The 20,804-nt window shown below is 43.1% G+C and overlaps 2 protein-coding genes across 4 annotated transcripts in view; both read left to right on the forward strand.

Moving 5' to 3' along the window:
* The first annotated feature begins 175 nt into the window (after positions 1-175).
* GLE1 (GLE1 RNA export mediator) lies at positions 176-10,570 on the forward strand. The gene is made up of 16 exons (XM_066201281.1): positions 176-286; positions 606-818; positions 1,849-1,974; positions 2,138-2,286; positions 2,609-2,669; positions 2,948-3,202; positions 3,954-4,182; positions 4,306-4,421; positions 4,613-4,682; positions 5,020-5,162; positions 5,988-6,178; positions 6,613-6,742; positions 7,062-7,166; positions 8,157-8,239; positions 8,386-8,449; positions 9,156-10,570. The coding sequence occupies exons 1-16, from the start codon at positions 191-193 to the stop codon at positions 9,222-9,224; spliced, it is 2,100 nt and encodes a 699-aa protein (XP_066057378.1). The 5' UTR covers positions 176-190; the 3' UTR covers positions 9,225-10,570.
* A 1,329-nt stretch (positions 10,571-11,899) lies between these two features.
* Positions 11,900-20,804, forward strand: part of SPTAN1 (spectrin alpha, non-erythrocytic 1) — a 45,884-nt gene continuing 36,979 nt past the window's right edge. For 2 of the 3 annotated variants that reach the window (XM_066201513.1, XM_066201515.1), the window contains exons 1-2: positions 14,915-14,962; positions 20,061-20,300. In XM_066201513.1, coding sequence (XP_066057610.1) covers positions 14,930-14,962; positions 20,061-20,300 — 273 coding nt within the window. In that variant the 5' untranslated portion in view covers positions 14,915-14,929. Of the gene's footprint in view, positions 11,976-14,914; positions 14,963-20,060; positions 20,301-20,804 lie in introns of those variants that run through there. The other variant, XM_066201514.1, reaches the window with a different exon arrangement.

Genomic DNA, 20,804 nt, shown 5'->3' on the forward strand with positions numbered 1-20,804 from the left:
CCGGGGGCGGGACTCGAACCCGCGGGGCCGGGCCCGGCGCTGCCTGTCCGCCAGGGGGCGGCCGCCGCCCCTCCCGCCCGGCACCGGGCGGATGCGGCCGCTGCGGGCCGGAAGAGGCGGGATGGCGCCGGCCCCGCCGTGAGGGGACCCTGCGGCCGCGAGGGACCCGCTGCGCCGGGACGGGGTCGCCATGGAGTCGTGGGAGCTCCGCTTCGACACTCTGGAGGCGCTGCGCCTCTCCAGCAAGGGCCGGCTGAGCTACTGCAGCCGCTGGCAGGAGGATGAGGTGAGGGCTCGCCCCGGGAGTCGGCCCTGGCCGCTGGGAAACACCGCCCGCTCATCTCGGTGACGTTCAGGGCTTGAAATACCCCAGACCGCGTCCAGGCTCGGGAGCGCGGGGTCAGGGAGCGGGGCTGGCCCCAGGGGCTTCAACAAGTAGGAGAGTCCGGGAAAAGTGTTGGAAAGCCAGCAGGGAGAAGGGTTAAATGGGATACTGAGCTGCGATGCTAAAGCAGCTACTGACTGTGCAGATGTGCTCGTGGTGTGTTAAAGTTTTATTGAATGTTAAGGCTGTGTTGCGTTCACGGAGAATGTTTTCTCTAAAGGCTTCTTTGGAAGGATGCGTGGCTCCCGTTGAGCTGTCCCCTTACTGCGGCTGGGTGCTGGACAGCCTTGGTGGGCAGTTAGCCCAAGAAATCACACCCTCCGGGACTTCAACGCCCAAACAATCCACTCCACTCCCAAAACGGGCGTCTGCGGAAAAGATCCCGCCTGGCAGCTCTTCACCACCTTCATCTACAGAGCCCAGCGAGACCAAGGTAGCTCTCCGATTGTAATCCATGTGTTTGTGGAGCAGCTGTGAGAAAAGTCCTAACTTGCTGCCATAAATTTCAGATTAAGGCTGGTTTGTGCTCTGTTTATTTATGGGGAAAACATCCTTAGTTTTAATTCTTTGTAGCCTGAACAGATGATGATAAAATTAGTATTAACAAGATTTTGATAGAAGAATGTTTCACAGTTGGCCCAAAACAATCTCCATTTTTCACCATAACTGAGGAGAATAGTTGGAGCTCTGTTGTGTTATGGATTAGCAGCACAGAATTCATCCATTTGGAGGGCTTATGTCACAGAGGAGGGTCAGGGCTGTTGTAAAAGTCCATGAGTAACCACTCTGGGTTCTCTGGAATCTTTGAGTGATTTACATATATTCTGACTCTATTTTACGAGGCAGAAAAGTAGGAAGCTGAGCAATGAGCAGTTAAGTTTTGGAAGTAATTAAGTTGATGAAGCCATTTCATGATTTCCCTCTGGAAAGAGAAATATTCCTTGTTTTGTTCAATGAGGACTTCACCACATGACAGTGATACTGAGCAGCAAAGTTTTGTATCATCCTGCCTCTAGTGAAACTCAAAAAATATATTGTGAGGAAAAGATATTAGTGAAGCAGCAAGATGTGATAAACTTCATAAGAGAGTCTCAAGACTCCTCCTGAAGAAGGATTCAAAGTATAAACCTGTCTTGACTTCTTCCAGTGTAATGTCTTCCCTGACTGTTCAGAGGACATGAGGGGTTGTGTTGGTGTCAGCTGGTCTTTGTCAGTGTCCTTGAGACTCTTGGTATGCCTGCTCCCAGCTTTAGTGATTGGAAAAGTAATTATTCCAATCTCATAAATGCACTGGAGGATATTCAGTATAGTGAGGCTGCACAGCTGGGGTGCATAACTGCTCTAGAAATGTGTATTTGTAGATTCTTTGTAGATAGTTTAGGAGCCGTGTTTTGTCTCTTTTCCTCCGTGAGTTGCTGATCCTGTGCTTAGTCGCTGATTTTGCTTTTATGCTGACCATGCAGGAAAATGATCATCTTAGTCTCCTGGAAATAAATCAAGAAGTTTTTCCAGCAGTTATGTCATCTAAAGTTGCAAAAGTGGAAGGCTGCATCCGGATGTATGAAGAGATGCACAGGCTGAGAGCAAAGGTAAGAAGAAATGATTGAGGGGGTGTCTCTGAATTCCAGGGGAGCTCCACGGTCAGAGGTAACAATGCAAGGATGGCAAGTTATAAATGTTGGACAGTTCAGTTTGTGTTTTCTTCTGTCCAAATTGTTCAATGGCTACCTTTGGTGCCCCTCTGTCATGCAGGAGAGGCTGAGACAGCGGCAGGAGGAGCAGGAGCAGATGGTGAGGGCAGCCTATGCCCAGGCCAGTGAGCAGCTGAAGCGCTTTGATGAGCTGAGGGAGCTAAAGCGGCATCAGGAATTCCAAGAGTTGCAAGAAGTAATGGAGAAGAGGTGAGATTACCTTTGGTATCATTAGAATTTTATAGCACTTAATCAAAGTGAGGATTAATTCTTGTTCCTGACGATTCTGTGCTAGTCAAGTGTGGCTGGAAATCTCACCTGCTGCTTGTCTTACATTAACTATCCTGTTAGAGTTTGGCTGTCAGTGTAGATGTCTGGCTATTGTTGAGGTTTCAGCGGTTAGAAAAACACAATATTTGTGATAACTAAAAGTTCCTTTAGCTTGTTTAAAGAATAACTTACTGTTTGTTGGTTTGTGTTTTGCCTCCTGAATGTCTTGAATACAGTTTTTCTGTCTTTATGTGTATTGTAGCTCAAAGGAGGCTCAAGGGCAGCAAGAGAAGTTGAAGGAAGAACATCGACATAGAGCAAAGGTCTGAGACTCTTAAAAATTGTCTTTCATAGAAGACCATGACTGCTGGGTTGGAACTGGAAAGACCAATTGATTTATTTGTATTTCCATGACACTCTGAAGTGAGGATGGATTTTCTGGTGCTCTCTTGGGCATCTGCTGCAGCGTGGAAATGCAGTAAAGGCAATTGTGTCATAGGAACGGGAAGGCCCTGTAAAGCTGGAGTCATCAGACCAGGAAGGAACAGTACAACTGGAGTTATTGAAGTGTCTTACGATTCTTGTGTCTTTGTCTCCCCAGATATTGAACCTAAAATTGCGTGAGGCAGAGCAGCAGAGGCAGCGGCAGGAAGAGCTGGAACGTTTGCGCAAGGAGGAGGGCCAGGAGAGACTGCGCCGCCTCTATTCCATCCAGGAGGAGCTGCTGCAGCTGAACCAGCAGATTGATCCCAACTACAGGCACAAAGACTTGCCCAGAATCGATCTGTCTGCGTACAGCAATCGTGGCAACCAGATCTGTGGGCTGGTGTCAGGGCTCATCCGCACCACGAGTGAGGTACAGGGTCTGGAGTTGTTCCCTTTGGCTGTCATTCCTTCATAAAGCTCCCTGTAGTTGTCTTCAAAGGCAGCTTGTCATGAGGCCCTTAAATAAGATGTCACAGCAATCTTTTTAGATATTCATCCTATAAAGCACCCAATTTCAAAGGGGAATTCTTTCTTCTGGCACTTCAGCTGTTCTCTTGAAAATGGCTTATCAAAATGCATGAGAACTTCTACAGGAGAAAGATTCAAATTAAATTGCTGTAAACTCTTGGTGCTGTAAAGTTCCCTCTGTGACAGCAGACTGGTTCATGAATTGTTAAATACTGAGCATCTTATGATTCTCCCCTGCTTATAAGCTTTTCTGCAGTAGCTGGCTTTCCTTGACCTTTTTTTTTCTTTCTAGAGTGGGATACAAATCTTGAAAGATAAAACACTAATAAGGCTAATCCTGTTTTCCAGCTTGTCACAGCTGGCTTTCAGCAGAGGGAGCTGTCAAGGCTTTGCACCGGAGTTCACTTGCACTTGTCCAAGTGTATTCTTAGTTTTTGTTGTCCAAGATCTTACAAGATTTAGTCATGGACTTACATTACTTACAAATACTATGACCAATGTTATGTACAACTAAAGGAGATGGGGATAAAATATGTAGTTATCTCTCAGATTATCTGAAGGCAAATGCTTCAAAAGCTCCTTGCTCTTGCTGTTGGCCCTCTGACACTGGAAGGAGAGGTTAATGCTGTGTTACCTCTCGTGTTTCTTGGCAGAGAGGATTCCCGACTCAGGCAGATGTGGCCAGCACTGAACGAGCCCTGCAGGAGATGCGAGGGTTGATAGCCAGCATGCAGCAAGAAATCACTGCAGCTCTAGAAGAAAAAAAGAGGAAAGATGAAGAGGAAAAGAAACAAAAGCAGGAAGAGTTAGAGAAAAAAGAGCAGATGAAGAGTCAGACCCCTGCCCCTGCACAGCAGTCAGGGGGAAAGCAGCAGAAGGAAGGTTGGTTAGGCTTCTTTAAAAATCTTTTTTATTCCTTTGCCTTGCATTTTTTCAAATGAGTTTTCTCACTAGAGGCTTAGGTCTTTCTTAGTCACCGTCTTTATTTGTTTTTTTTAATAACAGGACTTCAACTTAAAACAGAAGAAAATATCATGCAGTGGTACCGGCAGCTTCAGGATGCTGCTGAGCAATGTGTTGCTGCTTTCAGTGAAATTGGAAACTGCAAAGGCAACACTGAGGTAAGAATAAATTTTTAATACTGTTGAAGAGAGATTATCTTAATTTCTAGGGCAAATAGGATAGCTTTCATTTGAAAAAAATTAAAAACTCTGTTGTAGCAGACTCTATTACCACTTTGCTCATCCAAGCTATTATAGATACATATTTGTTTGGAAAGGATTTTAAAGTTGTTTGCTTGTTTGTTCTCCAGGTGAAGAAGATAAAAACAAACCTGCAGAAAGCAGCTACAATCCCTGTGAGCCAGATCTCTAGCATATCAGGTCAGGAAAACACCAAGAGCTCAATCCCACTGAAATTCCCTTTGCTTTAAAGATTTTATCAGGGCACAAGCATATCAAGTGTTCCTGTAGTTATCCCTACAGCAGAAAGCTGACCTGCACGCAGCCCGTCTGTGCAGTGGGGTTTACTTGTGTTTTGAAGGCCTATTGCTTCCCTCAGAAGCATCTTTCTTCATCAGGATTAAGTTTGGTTAATCAGATGGAGCAAAGGTGCCCTTTGGGATGTGGGTCTGGTGCTCATGAGCTTCATGTGGTCTGGGTAAGACTTGTCTGCTGTTCCCTTATCTTCTGTCTCCATACACTTCTTCTGTATTTGCAGGCTCTAAGCTGAGAGAGGTGTTTGACAAGATCAATAACCTGCTGTCTGGGAAGCCTGTTCAGACTGAAGGGCAAGCGGTGTCCGTGACTCAGCATCCACAGGGGCTGGAGTTTGTTTGTTACAAACTTGCAGAGAAGTTTGTGGTGAGGAAATCTCTTCTTTGGGGTGGTGCAGATAGCCAGTGCTCTAGGAGATGCCTTTGGACACTTAACTGTCTCTTTAGCTATCAAGAGCAAAATTGGGTGTTCAGTTTGCCTGTGTCAATGCACTGAAAAAACTTAGTTTCTCTTTCCCTTCCAATCCTTATTTTATTTCTTCTAGGAGGCAGAACTTTTAAATTTCAGGCTTACATCTTATATATTTTGAACTAGGAAGATACAGTGTTGTGGAGCATTAGTTTGATAGGTAATTTATGGTGTATCACAAAACTGCATACAGGCTCAAAGCTTGTATCTTGGCAGAATTTGAGGGACAGAAAACCCCAACACTAAGGCTCAAGGGGCAGACTTCAGTCCCTGCTTTGTTGTTAGCACCTCTCAAGAATTTAAGTTTGTTTTTTGAAGTTGGTAGTATTTCTCTCTCGTCTTTATTTGCAAAATTTGGGCCGTTTGAAACTTTTATCCCTGCAGGAACAAATGCATGCAAAAATCAGCCCATGGAGTAAAACTGTGACTGATTTGTAAACATTTGAAAGTGATTGTTTGGGTTGAGAATATCTCTGCAGCGTGCACTTTGAGCCTGTGTTTGCTAATCCCATTTTTCTATCCTGAGCCAGAGTTTATTGTCATCCTCTGTGGGAGCTGAGGATATGCAGCTCCATCAGCTTTTCTATCCTTGGCTTCATAGCCATGGAAACGTTTGGATCCTTTAGTATAGGCTAACTACAAAAATGAGGATTTTTTTTTTTCTTTTTTGCCTGAAAAATGACTTGGAGTAGTGATGGCTGACTTTCCTTTTCCACCCTCCAGAAACATGGGGAAGGAGAAGTATCTTTTCACCATGATTCAGCTTTCCCAATTGCTGTGGTGCTCTCAGGAATCTGGGAATTGCACCCTCGAGTTGGAGACATCTTTTTAGCTCATCTGCACAAAAAGTGCCCATATTCTGTGCCATTTTACCCTGCTCGGAGAGAAGGGACTTCTATGGAAGAGTATCAGAGGTAAATTTATTACTGGGCTTTTTCTGCATGAACCCTGCAAGGGTGAGGACTGTTCTGAGTGAACTCCACTTTCCCCCACCCCTGAGCACATAGGCCTTGGCTCTGGAGGTTCGCTCACAAGGGTATAAAAACCATCTTGTTCCAACCCCCTGCCATGGCAGGGACACCTTCCTCTAGAGCTCAGAGCCCCATCCAACCTGTCATTGAGAGTTTTCTTGGATAGGGCAGCCACAGCTTCTCTGTGACCTGTTCCAGTGCCTCACCAAGTGGTGGAATATGTGATGCAGAGGGTAATGATCAGTCTTTGCAATAATTCTTCCATTTTTGAAAAATCCCTATTCTCAGTAGAGTTGACTTCAAGTAAGCCGAGAGCTGCAGGGACTCGAGTGAATGTGTTTTGCTGTACTAAAACTAGAATGTTTTCTCATACTAAGGATTCTTGGATATGAAGTTCATGATTCTAAAGTGGAAGAACAAGATCATTTTCTTAAAAGGATGTCGGGAATGATTCGTCTCTACGCTGCCATCATTCAGCTCCGGTGGCCTTATGGAAACAAACAAGGGGTATGTGTGTGGCATTATACTTAGACCCTTGTTACTATCCCAGGAGTCCATTAAATTTATTGGAAGCTTGTTTTGTTGTTGAGATCTGCTAAATTTAAACTAGCTCATTATATATTTGAAGGAAAATGGTTATAACCATGATGAACAAAGCAATGCCAAGTAATTAATGGTGTGGACTTTCACTTTATGTCTTCGGAATGATCCAAGTTTTATGTCAGGTTTTATAAAGGAGAAAGTCAATCAGAAAACTGTCTGTTTTGATAATTGTGTTTTACAAATCGTGAAGCAAGTGCTGAGCAGCTTCTTCATTGCTTTGTAGGCACATCCTCACGGTCTGAGCTATGGATGGCGCTGGCTTGCACAGATGTTGAATCTGGAGCCTCTGGCAGATGTGACAGCTATGCTGCTTTTGGATTTCCTGGAAGTAAGTGGTGTGGATTACTGTTAGTAGTTAAATGTCACCAGTTTAGATCCCATTTGAGTTCTGAAGGGATTGCTGAGGTGAGATTCACAGCAGATTTTTTGAACTTGTTCTTATTCCTTCAGAAAGGAGCGTGACTGTTTCCACATTCTTGAAAATACAGCTTTGGAGCTGACTGGTTTCAAAACTGAAGCTTTTATGAATGGTTTCAAAACTGAAGCTTTTATAAACACAAATTCTGTTCTCCTGTTTGATTCTGTTTAAGGTTTCTGGTATTTTAAGAACAGTTGTATGGTCTTATATAAGGTCTGTTCTAAGCACTTGGCAATTTGTACAGTGCAAGGAGGTCCTGTGGCAGTTCCTGCCAAATTAGTTCATAAAACAGGATAGATTTTTCAGGCTGAAAAGATCAGAGCCTGATGGATATTAATCCTGTATCCTAAGATATAGGCCTGTGCTGAATAAGAGCCAAAGTTAAAGGCTGAAGTCAGGGGACACAAACGCTGTTGAACACAAGCAGCTTCTCTGCTCTTCAAATGCTTCTAAAGAGCTGTAGAAGTACAGAAGAGAAAGTGGGAAGAGAAATACCCCATGGGGGATTCTGTTAGGGGTGGTGAAATCAGAGGAACATTTGTCCTGTAAGCTGTGTGGAGAAAGCTGATGAATCACTGCACACAGCAGTAATCACAGTGGGGAAATGACCACAGTGTGCCCCAGCAAACAGTGTTAGGGAAGAGAGCTATTTTTGGAGGGAGACTGGGGTGAAATGAAGGGTAACAATTCGCATCAGTGGCCACCACAGTCAACCTGAAAAAAGGTAATTGTGGTAGCAGTGACAGCATTTAGAGGATTTGCTTGTTTTAGTGTAGGTGTATTTCTTTAAATGTTTGAGTAAAGCATTAAGTCGTTGGTATGGAACAGGTTCATTGCAGCTGTCATGCAAATCTGAAACCCAGTTCTGTAACCTGCAATTTGTGCCTTTCTGTATCACAGGTGTGTGGCAATGCTCTGATGAAGCAGTACGGGATTCAGTTCTGGAAAACAATGTTCTTTATCCAGAAATGCTATATCCCAAGGTATGATATCTGGGGTTAGGAATGTTGGTGTTCGCTCTGAAATGACTCATCCATGTTTTCCAATCTCTGCCATCCACCCCCACACCCACTTGTGAATCAAACCCAACTTTTAAAACAGATTTTGAAACGTGCTGTTACTTCTGCAGGATTGAAGCTGTGACCAGCTCTGGCCAGATGGGCTGTTTGTCACGTTTGAAGAATTTTGTGCAGGTAAAGCAGTTTTGAGGGTCTTTTTTGTTCATTTAATTTTCAGGTGTTTTGTTGTTTTTTTTTTCTTTTCCCATCACTGAATATATGCATCATTTGGATAATGAGGCTGGCACTGCTTGCTGTAATTCAGACCTCTCTCTATGATCTAACCCATCTTTTGTAAATTTTCAATTACTGAATTACCTTAATGATAGTTATGATGTCAAACATCTCGCTGCTTTCTTACCTCACATCTAATTTTTATCAATGAAAATGTATTTTGATGATAAAGGAAGATCTTTGAGAGGAGATGTACAGGTTGAGGAGGATTCTGCTGAGTCATTTCTGTCACAGCTATCTCTTACCAGTAGTCTGGTTTTTAGCACTTGTCCTGATTAAATATATGGGGAAATGACACTTTGAACTGCTCTCTGTAGTGTTTGTTTGGCATTGCATTCTGCATATTTTTAATAAAGCTTGCAAAACTGTAAAATGCTTGATTGTTTAAATTAAATTGACTTAGATTATGATATTAAAATATGACTTTGAAGTTGTACTTTCATTTCATAATTAATTCTGGTACGTTTTATTAGCAATGTATGTATAGTATATAGTATATAGTGTATAGTATAGCAATGTATAGTAAGAACCATCAGAATTCCTGAGAAGAGATGCCAAATTAAGATACACATTTATTTATCTTTTTCTTTGTCTTTCTCTCCATTAGAAATGTCTACAGGCAGAGGAAATTCCATTACCAAAGGGCATTCTGACACCTTCCTTTTGGAGAACGTAAATCAGTCTGTATTTCCTTTGCCCTTAACGTTTAATTCAAGAAGATTAATTTGTTAGACATAGATGCTAATCGTTGCATTAGCTCTTTATAAGTTTTTGTATAATAAATTACTGAAACTTCAAGACTTTTCCTTCATCTATTTAATCATCTGGAAGAGGCTTTAAATCCATTGTCCTGATGGCTACGGAGGTTAAAGGACTCTTGGACTGAAAAATTGCACGATGCTGTTCAGCTCATGGAAGTGAAAATACCTCACAGCTTTATGAACTCTTAACAGCATAATCAATCTCAAACTTACTGCTAGAGCTTTATTTTTGTATTTCTTACATCTTTTATAATTCAACTATAATTATGCTGATGGACTTGTTTGTCTCAACATCATCTAAAATCTGTGGTGAGGCTGGTAAAGGTTGAGCAGTGCTGACACTTCCTTGGACGTAACATCACTCCAAAAGGCAGGACTCTGGGTTGAAGGGAGGTAAACTCACTGCTCCAAAAGGTTTGTGAGGGAAAGAAGAGCTCCTGTAACAATTGAAATTCTATGGGTTTTTTCTGTTGGAGAGGGGCAGTCAAGAAAATCCACAGCTCCTTGATGAATACAGGAGATGGGAAATCTGTTGGTTTTACAGTGAGCTGTCCTTGAACTGTTTTGGTGGCTTCTAAGATGACAAAATTTACTTCTGAGTTCTACAGGGTTGTTAATTATTCTGGCAATATACTGTTGCAAGTTGAAAATGTTATTTTTACCAGACTGTGGTTTGTTTTTCCTAGAGGCACCACGGTTTGAAGCTGTAGAACCTGGAGTTGAGGCCATACGGGAATATGAATTTGATTTACTGTATAGTTCTTGAAATTTCTGAGGAAAGGGTGTAACTTGTGCTTTGAAATTCAGGCCTGTAAAACCCTTAAAGTTGTCTTTAAAATGGTCTAGTGCCTAAGTTAAATTTTTATTTCGGTTATGTATTTTGTAAACTGACTCTGGAATACTTCAGACTACTGTTACCTTGTGATTGTTCTGGGAAATTGGAAATATCCTGGCGTCTTTTTTGCCAGATAACTCTGAAGCAATGCAACTTTTATTAGTATACTTGAAAATGTACAAGGTTTTTTAATACTGAGTGGAGATGTTTTAATTATATATTGCATATCCATAATTATGGTGGAGATTCACTTTGCCAAGACACTAATTGGTCCTGTCTGTTAGAAACAATTGTCTGTGTGCCAAACCCAAGGAAGAATTTGATGATGTACTTGTGAAATACAATACTTCTTTTTTTGCTGACAGCTACTTGGGGTTTCTACCATTTGTGGGGTAAATAAAAAAATATATTTTTGTTAAAAAACAAGATATTCTTTTCTGCCTCAGTACAGAGCATCCACATACCTACTATTTTAAAAATACTAATACGATTTTCGAAATGAATAATGTGTGTGCTTCATAGGAATCAATATTTATTTTTAGATGTAGCTCGAGGTTGTGTCTGCTGCTTGAGCTGAACGTTTGACTTGTTTTTTGTCATTTTAGCAGGTTTGGATGTTAGCCAGTTGGTGTTGTGAGGATGCAGTGCAAATAAGGTCATATGCATATATCCCTGGTGGTTTTACATGTAATTTATATCAAATATGACTAAGGAAGAGCATTGCAGATGTGGATATACTGTGCCTTCAGGACGAGGTGCATCAAAGTTGGTGTGAGTCAGACTCCTGCTTGGAGACAGGAGTTCTAGGCAGTCCCAGGGATGCGATGTCACCATAAGTGCCTGTGCTTCCAATTAAGTACTTCACTCATATAAAGTGTTATTAATTCACAAAGCCATCAAACCCACTCACCACTTTGAGCCAATAACATTCTTGCTGCCTTCCAGCCCTCTAATCTCTAATTTTTTTTTTTTTAAGAGTGGAATGTGTCTATTTTAAACATTGATTTAATGCTAAAGGCTCATTTTCCTTTGAATTTATGCATCAGCTTTTCAGAAATAGCTTTCCCTTGACAGGCGCTCGCAGCCTTTTGATGTTGTGTCCTTGCCAGGCTTCTGGGTGACACTGCACAGTGCTTTAAGCAGCCATTCTTACCTATACATCTGGATATAAATTATATATATATATTGGGGGCGGGGGGCGCGTGTGTGCGTTATACATATTTATAAATGCATATCTATATAATGTAACGAAGCTGCTGCTTTTACCGTGGCTGGATGCTGCACAGGTGACCTGTCCCCATCCCTGAGTCGCAGAACCTCGACTCTGAGACCCAACCTGACCCTGACACCGGAGAAGGGGGCAGAGACCCCTCCGCCGACCTCCTGCGCGGGCATTTTCCCCGATTCCCCCTCGAATCGTGCGCTTTAGTGCTGCCCGAGGCCGGTCCCTGCAGGGCACAGACCCCTCCGCTCGGCTCTTTCCGGAACCGCTCGGTTCCTTCCGAAGCCCCTCGTTCCTTTCCGGACCCTCTCCCTCGGCATTTATCCGAGCACCGCCGTCCCTCCGGAACTGCTCGTGCCTTTCCGGATTCGCTCGGCTCCCTCCTGGTCGCCGTCGTTCGCCGGCGGAGCTCGGGTGGGCGTGGCCTCCCCGCCTCCCTTCGCCGATTCTTTCCGAAACCCTTCGGCTCTTTCCGCCGACCGGGCAGGGCCGCTCTGCGGCGCTGACGTCACCTCCGGCCGGGCTATAAAAGGGCGGGTGCGGGCGGCGCGCCGGTCCGTGGCGGAGGGCGCGGAGCCGGCGGGAGGTCCTTGCGCACCCACAGACTCGGTGAGGGGATGGGGCCAAGGGCGGGCGGGGGGCGCCGCGGGGCCTTCACCGCGCCGCGCTCGGGCTCAGCCAGCCCCGCTCGCACAGCCCGGCACAGGTGTGCGGGTGAGCCGGGGGAGGCTGAGGCCGGCCCTGCCTCCGCGGGCGTCCCGGCAGCCGCTCGGTCTCGCCGTCCGCGGCTCCGCCGGGCGGTTCTTTATCGCGGGGCGCCGCAGAGCCGGGCCCGGGGTCTCCCCGCGGCCCTCGGGCGAGCGGAGCGGAACGAAGGGCGGGGGCGCGGCGCGGGTGAAGGGCGGGCGGGCGGGGAGCGGCCGCAGCCGCCCTGGGCAGCGCGACCCGCGGCAGGAATCCCATTCAGCGCCCCGGGGAGGGACAAACGGGCGGAACATAACATCCCCGGCGGGGAGCAGCCCCCGCCGTGCCCGCCCGTGCCTTCGGGGGTGCCACCCCGCATTTCCTGGGGAGAATGCCCGGGGGATGGAGCCCCCAGCGCTCCGCGGCGCCGGGAACCATTGCACAGCAATGGCTCCTGCGGCTGCCCAGCCCTGTCCAAGGTCAGGAGATGCGGCGAGGAGAAGGAAGGAGCGATGGAGGGGCCGGGGCAGCGGGGAGAGCCCGTTCCGCGGGGCCCGGGGGCTCCGGGCAGGGACGGGCGCGGGGCTGGCTCAGCAGAGCTGGCGGGCAGGGGGGCATTTCAGCGGCATCTCCCGACCTCTGTTCCTTTCATATATGTGTTACTTTGTATGTAGGGCAAGGTCTACTGCTTCCTTTGTAAAACAATCAGGATTTGTCCCTGCTCTGGTTGTTTTGGGGTTTTTTTCTGTTTGGTTTTTGGTTGGGTTTTTTGTTTGTTTGTGTTTTTTTTAATTTAAAATAAATCCAAATCAAGTGTTTCTCAATTTGTTACCCGCATACACCTTACATGGTTATAGCAGTATAAATCTGCATTGCTGGGTCATAAATGTGTGCCAATAGGGCAACCATTTTCCCTGATATTGAAGGAAAACCAAGCAATTATCACTGTATATTTTTTTCAGCAGGTTCATATTGGCTGTTCAGGATTTTCTTTTTTGTAGCTGTTTTATCATATACCAGATTCGTGTTCCAGTCGAAAATGTACGTGACTCTTGAGCAGTCTTTCATACATATTTAAATAGGTTTTGAAGGGCAGTTGTCTGGAGATGGCGAATGAACGTAGCAGGGGAGAAAAAAAAAAGAAAAACCAACCCAAAAAAAGCCAACTCAGCCTGAATCTGTATCTGGAAAACAAATAATCCATTTTCTTTTGGCATTTTTATTTTCAGCAAAGTGCCAGAAGATTCCAATGACTGTGTTCCCCAGAAGGCCTTAGTCAGGGATTCAGATTTGTTCGAAACAAATTTAAAATACACTGTTGGGTTTTCGTGCATTTATCTACAACTAGCAGAGAGTTCTTCCTTAAAATCTTCATTTGTCCTTATTTATGGATTGTGCAGGGAAAATAATGGACAAAAGGTTGAAAATGGGCTGCTTTCTGCTGCATTGTGTGCAGGATCTGTAACTGTAATAATGGAATGGGTTAAACTGGAAAATACTTGAACCAAGATGACAGATTACATTGCTCACAAGAAGTCATTTATTTCCATTCTTGTTGAATTAAAAAGCCACGATGTCCATATTGGTCAGACTGAATTTTTTTTTAAAGAAACAGATTTAGACATAATACATATATGAGATCTGTAGTTCAGGAAGTTAAACGTAATTCTGGTTGATTTTTTAAAACAAAGGTAGCAACGATAGCAAAAATGGTGGTTGCATTTACACATTTGAGGCATTTTTTTGCACATTTTTCTCCTGCACAGCAGTAAGATGAGAGAGGCCTTAATTCTCTTGGTGGAGGGTGGTACCTCTTGGTGAGAAATTTCTATTTCTCAACTATGATATTTACAGCTAACCTTAGTAATTTAACACAAATAACTTGATATCTTCGCTGCCTTTTTTGGGGGGTCCATTTAACGTATTTATGGGGTTGTAACTGTTTTAATCATAAATACATTGCTTTTTGGAGACAATTGATCACTTCCCCTTTATCGGAGGAAATAATAGGGATTCCTCCCTTTTCTCCTCGGCTTGTTAGTGTAGTGTGGGAGTTTGTTTTTTCCATTTGTCCCTGGAGTGAGTGTAGGCAGCAGAAGAATGGGGTGGAGCAGGCTGCAGATGCCATGGATGGACTGTGAGCCCGGGCTGTGCTCCCGGGGCTGCCCATGGATCCGGCTAGGGGGAATGTGCCGGCTCCCTGCTGCAGCTGACACAGGTGAAGCTCTGCAAATGCCACAGGGACCTGCACAGCTCCAGCAGGCACAAAGGGACACACGCACTGCAGTTTTCCATGAAGGCATTGCAGCATGTCCGTGGGGTCGGGGAAGGCAAGGAAATTTTCAGCTGAAAGTTCAGTGGATTGGACACTCCTCACAGCTGCATCTCAAAAAAATACCTTCTGTTGCAACTGCTACTTGGCCATTTTTTTGATGTGGCAATTGAAAGTCAACCTTTTTGTAGATACTTACATTCCAAACTTTCTGATTGAATTGGTGTCTTCAAATTAAGCCGTCACGCTTGATTATGCCGTAGCAAGAACCATCATTTGCCAAGTCCAGATAACTTGCTTTACTTTCTGTTTTGACCTTCAGATTATGGTATTTTTTTTGGTTTGTTTTCAACTAACTGGAAAGGTTAGTACCCTCTGAATTAACTAAGTTTTCCTGTTGATATTGTAACCTTCTTTTTGCATGAGGGCGTCTGTCATTTTCAATAGCTTGGGTAATGCTAACACCAAATTGTTTTTATGTGACAAGCAAAAGGAAAGTAATTAACATGTACTGTGACAGAAAAATTTCAGTTATATCCTTATACTGGTCATTAGTTGAATGTTATCTCGATTTCCCCCTCCCTTTTAGACTCTACATTCTTCAATCATGTTCTCATCGTTTCGTAAAGTCAAAGTCCAGGTATTTTTCCGTAATGCATGAAGTGCCTTTGCCACACTTGCCTGCCTTTATTGCAGTGACCTGTTTGTAACAAAAGCCACTACTTTGAATTTATTCTATACAGCAGGTACTTTATTTGCACTTCGTGTGAGTCTGACCTGCCTTTCCTTTAATACTTTTGAGTTGCCTAATTTCTGTCTGTCATGCATGATGTGTGAACATTTTATAGGAGTTATAGTTCAATATAATCAGGTTTTGATACTGATTAATTTTCCAAGAGGTTTTAATTTTAAAACATACTTGAGCGGAATCTTTTTCTTTATAGCATCTGCAAATCAACCATGAGGAGATTTACAGTGTAGAACATTGTGCATTCACAGTTGGCTTTGGTTCCTATTCATCCACTTTCACAAATTTATAATCCTTGAGTTGTTGTGGTGTGACTGTTTCTACACAGTGATGTTTCTGTTCCAGTGGTGATAAAATAAATAGATGTATGCATCAGACTTCAGCTGGGGAACACAAGCAACTAGATTTTATTTGGAAATAGTAGTGATGTAAATGTTTATACTACAATTAAAATGATAATGAAAAGATAACAAAAATGGGGGTGGAAATGCTGGGGTAAATTATATAATCTTGCATTACCTGTAAACTCTGCATTTCTGCAATGCAGTCAAGGTAATTTGCCTTCTCAGGAGTCTCAGCAGAGTGCAGTCCTTGCCAGCCCTGGACAGTTTTATCAAAGGTCTGTGATGTTAAAGCAAAAACAAATCCAAAAAAGCACCCTTCTAAAGACACCAAATTCAGATGGGCATTTCAACTGCTCTTGCTTAAATAGTGGAATAGAGATTTTAAGATTAAATGCCTAAAAATGAACAGGTTTTTATCTGTCCTCATATTTCAGAACTGCATGGTTGAGGCTGTGCTCAAACCCTCTTGTCAGCCTAGATCACCAGCTTTGCAACCACTTTGGTTTAAACAATTTACATTTATTTTTTCTTCTAATGTGACAATTTCTGTGTCCCTGCAGTACCTGCTTCAATTTTGGGGCTGGTTTGAATTTTACCTGCACTGTGGTTAGTCTGTAGAGGTCTTACAGCATCAAGCAGCAACTTCAGCACATCTTGATTTTTATTTTTTAACTGCAGTGCTTGACTGATTTTTCTAACTTGGAATTTGTGGAAGTTTGGGGCTGTTAGTGACCTTCCTTAATAGCATATTTGGACACATTGTTCTGCTGCGTGTAGTCTAACCTTAAAATCTTTGTTTTGTACAGTTAAATTCAACAAGCCAGAAGGCTGGGCATTAATTTTGTCCCAACAGTGTTTTAAATCTCTGGGATAGGCCATGGCATCCTTTAGCTCCTTCTCTGTAACACGACATGCTCAGGCTTCCTTTGCAGGAGCCAGTGCTGTGCATGTTTTCAGAAGAATTCTCTTTGATTTTCCAGCTTAAGTACAAGTACTTACGGACTTTCCTAAACCAGACAGTCATGGTGGTTTGTCTCTTCCCTGGTGTTTTGAGGGTGCTGTGAATGGGAGAAATGAAAGCTGGGGAAAATGTGTGTTATTCTTTATTTTCTCCGTCCTTTTGAAGGTTATTTTCGCATCCATTTTTTGCTTAAAGAGGAAAGATCTGCAATCTGTTCCCGTTCCCCAGGAGGGAGTAGCTGATACCAGTTAAATCTTCTTTAGACATGATTGACGATGTGTGATGTTGATGAATGAAAAAAAAAAATGCATTGAGCTGTTCATGTTTGCATGCTTGGGAAGCAGGAATGTTTTGGTAGGGAAAATATTTCTGGTACAGGCTACTGCTGAGGTCATGTATGCTGAATATATGTAACACATCAGGACTTGTCCTAAGAGAAAATTATTTTACTATTTCCGAGGATCTTTATGTACTGATACCTGCTTTTCAGGCAAAGGGGTTTAATTTTTTTAAGCTTCACGTAATTGCTTTTAAAAATACACTAAAATCTTCTGCCTAGCACTGAACGTATTTCCCATTTGTGTTTTTGAATCCCTGCAAACATGTTTTGGTAAGGGAAATGCTGACGGGTCTTGCTGTGTGGCACCAGTGTAATTCCTGTTGAACCCACCTCGATTCCGCTGTCCCCGAACTTGAATGGTGTTGCTGACATCATCGTTGTTGCACTGCGGTGTCTGTGAATACCTGCAGCTGTATATTTTAGTGTGCTGTATGTATCATTTGTATGGACTGGGGAAGGCCTAGATGGAAGGATGAGAGTAATAAGTTTGTTTTGTTGTTTTGGAGTTTTTTTCCCCCTTAATTTTCCTACTTCTTTTTGTTGGTTGTTTCTTTTTTCCTTTTTAAATAACGTCACCAAAACGGTGCAGTGCGAAGAAGCGTTTCTGATTTTTTGAGTTAAGACGTAAGCTGACCTGATGTCAGTCTTACAGCATGAAAGGAGGAACGAAATGTCACCGGGATGGTCCAGATCTGCTGTCTGGGGCCTGGAAAGTTCCCTCAGCCCCGTCCTTATCGCCCTGCACCGGCTGTGCCGGGCGGGGCCGGGGGGGTGTCACTGGTTATCTGGGGACAGCCTGCCACTGTCACATCCCACTGCTTTGCACCTTAAAAACACAAAGCACAACTTGTAGTTGGTGGGACTCTTGTAAGAAGTGCAGAGGTGTATCCTAGGTGTCTTCAAACAGTGTAGTTGAACCAAGAAGTTTTGGGAACGTCTTGGAGGGGTGCCCGGTGTTCCAGGGAGTGCTGCAGTTGGAGGTGATAACGTGGCAGGGGGATAACTGCATTGTTCTGCAGCATCCATGACTTTTGAGTTCCCAGCTCCCTGGTGGCTCTGGCAGCACAGACACTGCTGACGTCGGCTGGGACTGCAGGAAGAACAGTCCATTATTGCTACACTAAAGCACTTCTTTTACAATTGACTCGCTCCACTGTAGTTACAAAAGGAGCCTTTCTTTTAACCAATTCCAGCAAAAAGAGGAGCCAGATTGCCTGGCTTGTGTGGTGAGAGGCAAACCAGCTCCCAGGGTAAATTACAGAAGGTCTCCCCTTTGGCTTTCAATATTGTAACAATGTTTGAAATGATAATTTAAATAATTTAACTATTTCCCTAGATTAATGATGTAAATAATTAAATAATTTAAAATGTTTTCAAATCACTTTGTGGAGGTTATTTTTAGTATTGAAGTACAAGTTGAGCTGTATTGTACAGTGAATGAGTGTACAGTGTTCCAGAGACTGACCAGGATTTCACTTTCTCCCAGCACTGCCCAAAACCAGAATCAGCAGAGGGGCTCCAGCCATGCAGTACATTAGACCAGCTGGCACTGTGTCATTCCAGAACACAATGCAGTTGAAAAGAAGTGTTGTTGGGATTCAAACACAGCATGACAGGGCAGGAAAGGAAGTTTTTAGCAATAACTTCCTTTCCTGGAGGAAAAAGGCTGTTTGAAAGAGTGCTGGAAAAAACAGCTGCTTTCTCAGGGACCCATATCTGTGCTTGTGTTCAGGAGTTTGAGCTTTTAATACTCAGATACACTAATCAAGTGGAGATTTTGGTAGCACTGCCAGGCAAAACCTGGGCTTCGTTTATGTAACCCAGTCTGCACACACTGGGGTGGTTTTTTTCTTTGCCCTCCTTTGACAGTAATGAGTGGAAGAAAAAGCAAAGCTGAATTTTCTTTCCTTCCTGCAAGTGCCGCAGTGCAGTTGGGGCTCAGAGTTCATGGGAGCAAGGAGTGCTGCTGGCACGGCTGTCCTCTGCTGGGTGGGGACCTTGGAAGGGTAGCTCAGGAATGTCTGGATTCGTCCCCATATGTTCCTTTCTATCAGATTGTCCTTTTACAAGTGCTTGGAAAACATGGCCCTGTAGATCACTTTCCAACCTGTGGAGTTTTCCGTACAATTATGCAAGATACATGTCTAATTAAAGCATGCAGCTAACTAATGACTAAATAACAATTTAATATTTAATGATGTACTTTAACTGATTGCCCATGCCTTTTAGTCTGCAGTTTTAGTCTGGGTTTCTTCCCTGTCTGTCTGATAGGATTGAGGAGAAGTACCTTTAGCTTGGAGAGTGCAGAACTGATGGCAGAGAAGCATTAAGTGAGTGACTCGTGTAAACACTTGCGCACAAAGACGTTAATTGCAAAGTTTTTCAGGCACAGAGTGTTTGTTGCAGCAACCTCATGGTATGCAGTTAGTTGTTTAACAAGTGGTTAAATGTTCAAACTTCAATGATAATAATAGTTCCACTTTTAAAATTTGTGTTACAATTTTATTCTAGTGCCCAGATCTTTTGCTGAAAATCAAATTGCTTTTTGCGTGTTTAGGAACTGAAAATTAAAGGTTGTCGCAATTTTAGTACAAAAGAGAAAAAGCAGATCAGTAGTCAGGTCTTTGCTGCCTGTGGTAACAATATTAGGTTTTAGTACATGAAGCAATGTGGAAGGATTTTCACTCAGAGCAAGATCATTGGCTAAGCAAAATGCTCCTCGACTTATTTGTCCAAGGCCAGATCTGTGAAGCTTCTTACTGGCTTTTGAAAGGTTATGCAGAGAGAGGTGGGGTGGGTTTGTAACTTTTTTTTGATTGAGAGAACAGAGATGCATCAGACAGAGAGGTGAGTCTATATATGTATGTAAGAGCATATAAACGTGTGGGCCACTTAAGTGTTGTTCAAATAAGAGTAATATTCTATAGTTTAGTATCGAATATTTTAAATACAATATTTTGAGATACTGTATGTTGTAAAATAGAAGTATTTTATGTCTGTATCTACACGTATTTGTGCACAAACCCACATTTTTAGCTGTTGTATTGGACCACTTGCATGCTACATTTTGAGATGACACAGACTTTATATGACTGCAGCCATATTTGTCCAAACCAAATAGGTGTTAAATGTCTGTCAATTTTCCTTTACCACTTTCTGCTAGAAGTGTGGTTTTATTTTTATGTAAGATACTTATATTTTATACACATATCTGCACACACAGAGTGAGACTGTAAGTAAACCACGTGATTTAAAAAAAACAGCTTTTTTTTTTTCTGCATGGATCTCTTCCTGATTACCAATGCTTTGTAAGACAAACATAATGAGGTTCATTTTTGCTTTCAGAAAATGGATCCAAGTGGTGTAAAAGTGTTGGAAACGGCCGAAGATATCCAAGAAAGGCGTCAGCAGGTTTTGGACCGTTACCACAGGTTCAAGGAACTCTCTTCTCTAAGGCGCCAAAAACTTGAAGATTCCTATCGATTCCAGTTTTTCCAGCGTGATGCAGATGAGCTTGAAAAATGGATCCAAGAGAAACTGCAGATTGCATCTGATGAAAACTACAAAGACCCAAGCAATCTGCAGGCAAGTCCTCTTGCCACTTTATATTTCCTGTACTATTAATTTTAGGGCGTTACAGGTCAGCTGGGATAGAACAAACACAGAAATGAAACTTGATCTGAGAGTGAAGAAAGATGGATGCAACTACCCATGATCTTACAAAGTGCTCTTCAAAAACCTGGCTTTTTTGCTGATGTAATTGGAATATTTCTAATCATGGATTAGGTGCTACATCAGCATAGAAAAAGTTGCTCAGTGTAACGTAGTGCAAAACCAAATTTGTTTAATTCTAGAATTTGTAGGATGCCTTAATTCTGTGAATAAATGTGATTTATGACTTACTGTTTCCACCAAAAAAAAAAGAGATTTGTGGAAAATAAGTTTGTGTGGGTAGAACTAGCTGACAGGTTCTCAGGGGTTTGAACACTGTCATGTGCAAAAGCAGGCACAAGAAAGAAATAACTAAAACTGGGATGTTTGAATTCCCCTGTTGACCTACCACATGATACAACTGATTTCAACTGTGCA

This window comes from Chamaea fasciata, unplaced genomic scaffold (genome assembly GCF_029207755.1).
Source record: "Chamaea fasciata isolate MVZ Bird 193981 ecotype frontalis unplaced genomic scaffold, bChaFas1.0.hap1 SCAF_20, whole genome shotgun sequence".
NCBI classification, from domain to species: domain Eukaryota; kingdom Metazoa; phylum Chordata; class Aves; order Passeriformes; family Sylviidae; genus Chamaea; species Chamaea fasciata.

What these genes read in the sequence shown, in the direction of transcription:
- GLE1 (XM_066201281.1), top strand. Translation starts at nt 191, where the DNA reads ATGGAGTCGTGGGAGCTCCGCTTCGACACTCTGGAGGCGCTGCGCCTC. An exon ending in TCATCCGCACCACGAGTGAG is followed by an intron (nt 3,203 to 3,953) that starts GTACAGGGTCTG and finishes GTTTCTTGGCAG; the next exon opens with AGAGGATTCCCGACTCAGGC. An exon ending in CCAGATCTCTAGCATATCAG is followed by an intron (nt 4,683 to 5,019) that starts GTCAGGAAAACA and finishes CTGTATTTGCAG; the next exon opens with GCTCTAAGCTGAGAGAGGTG.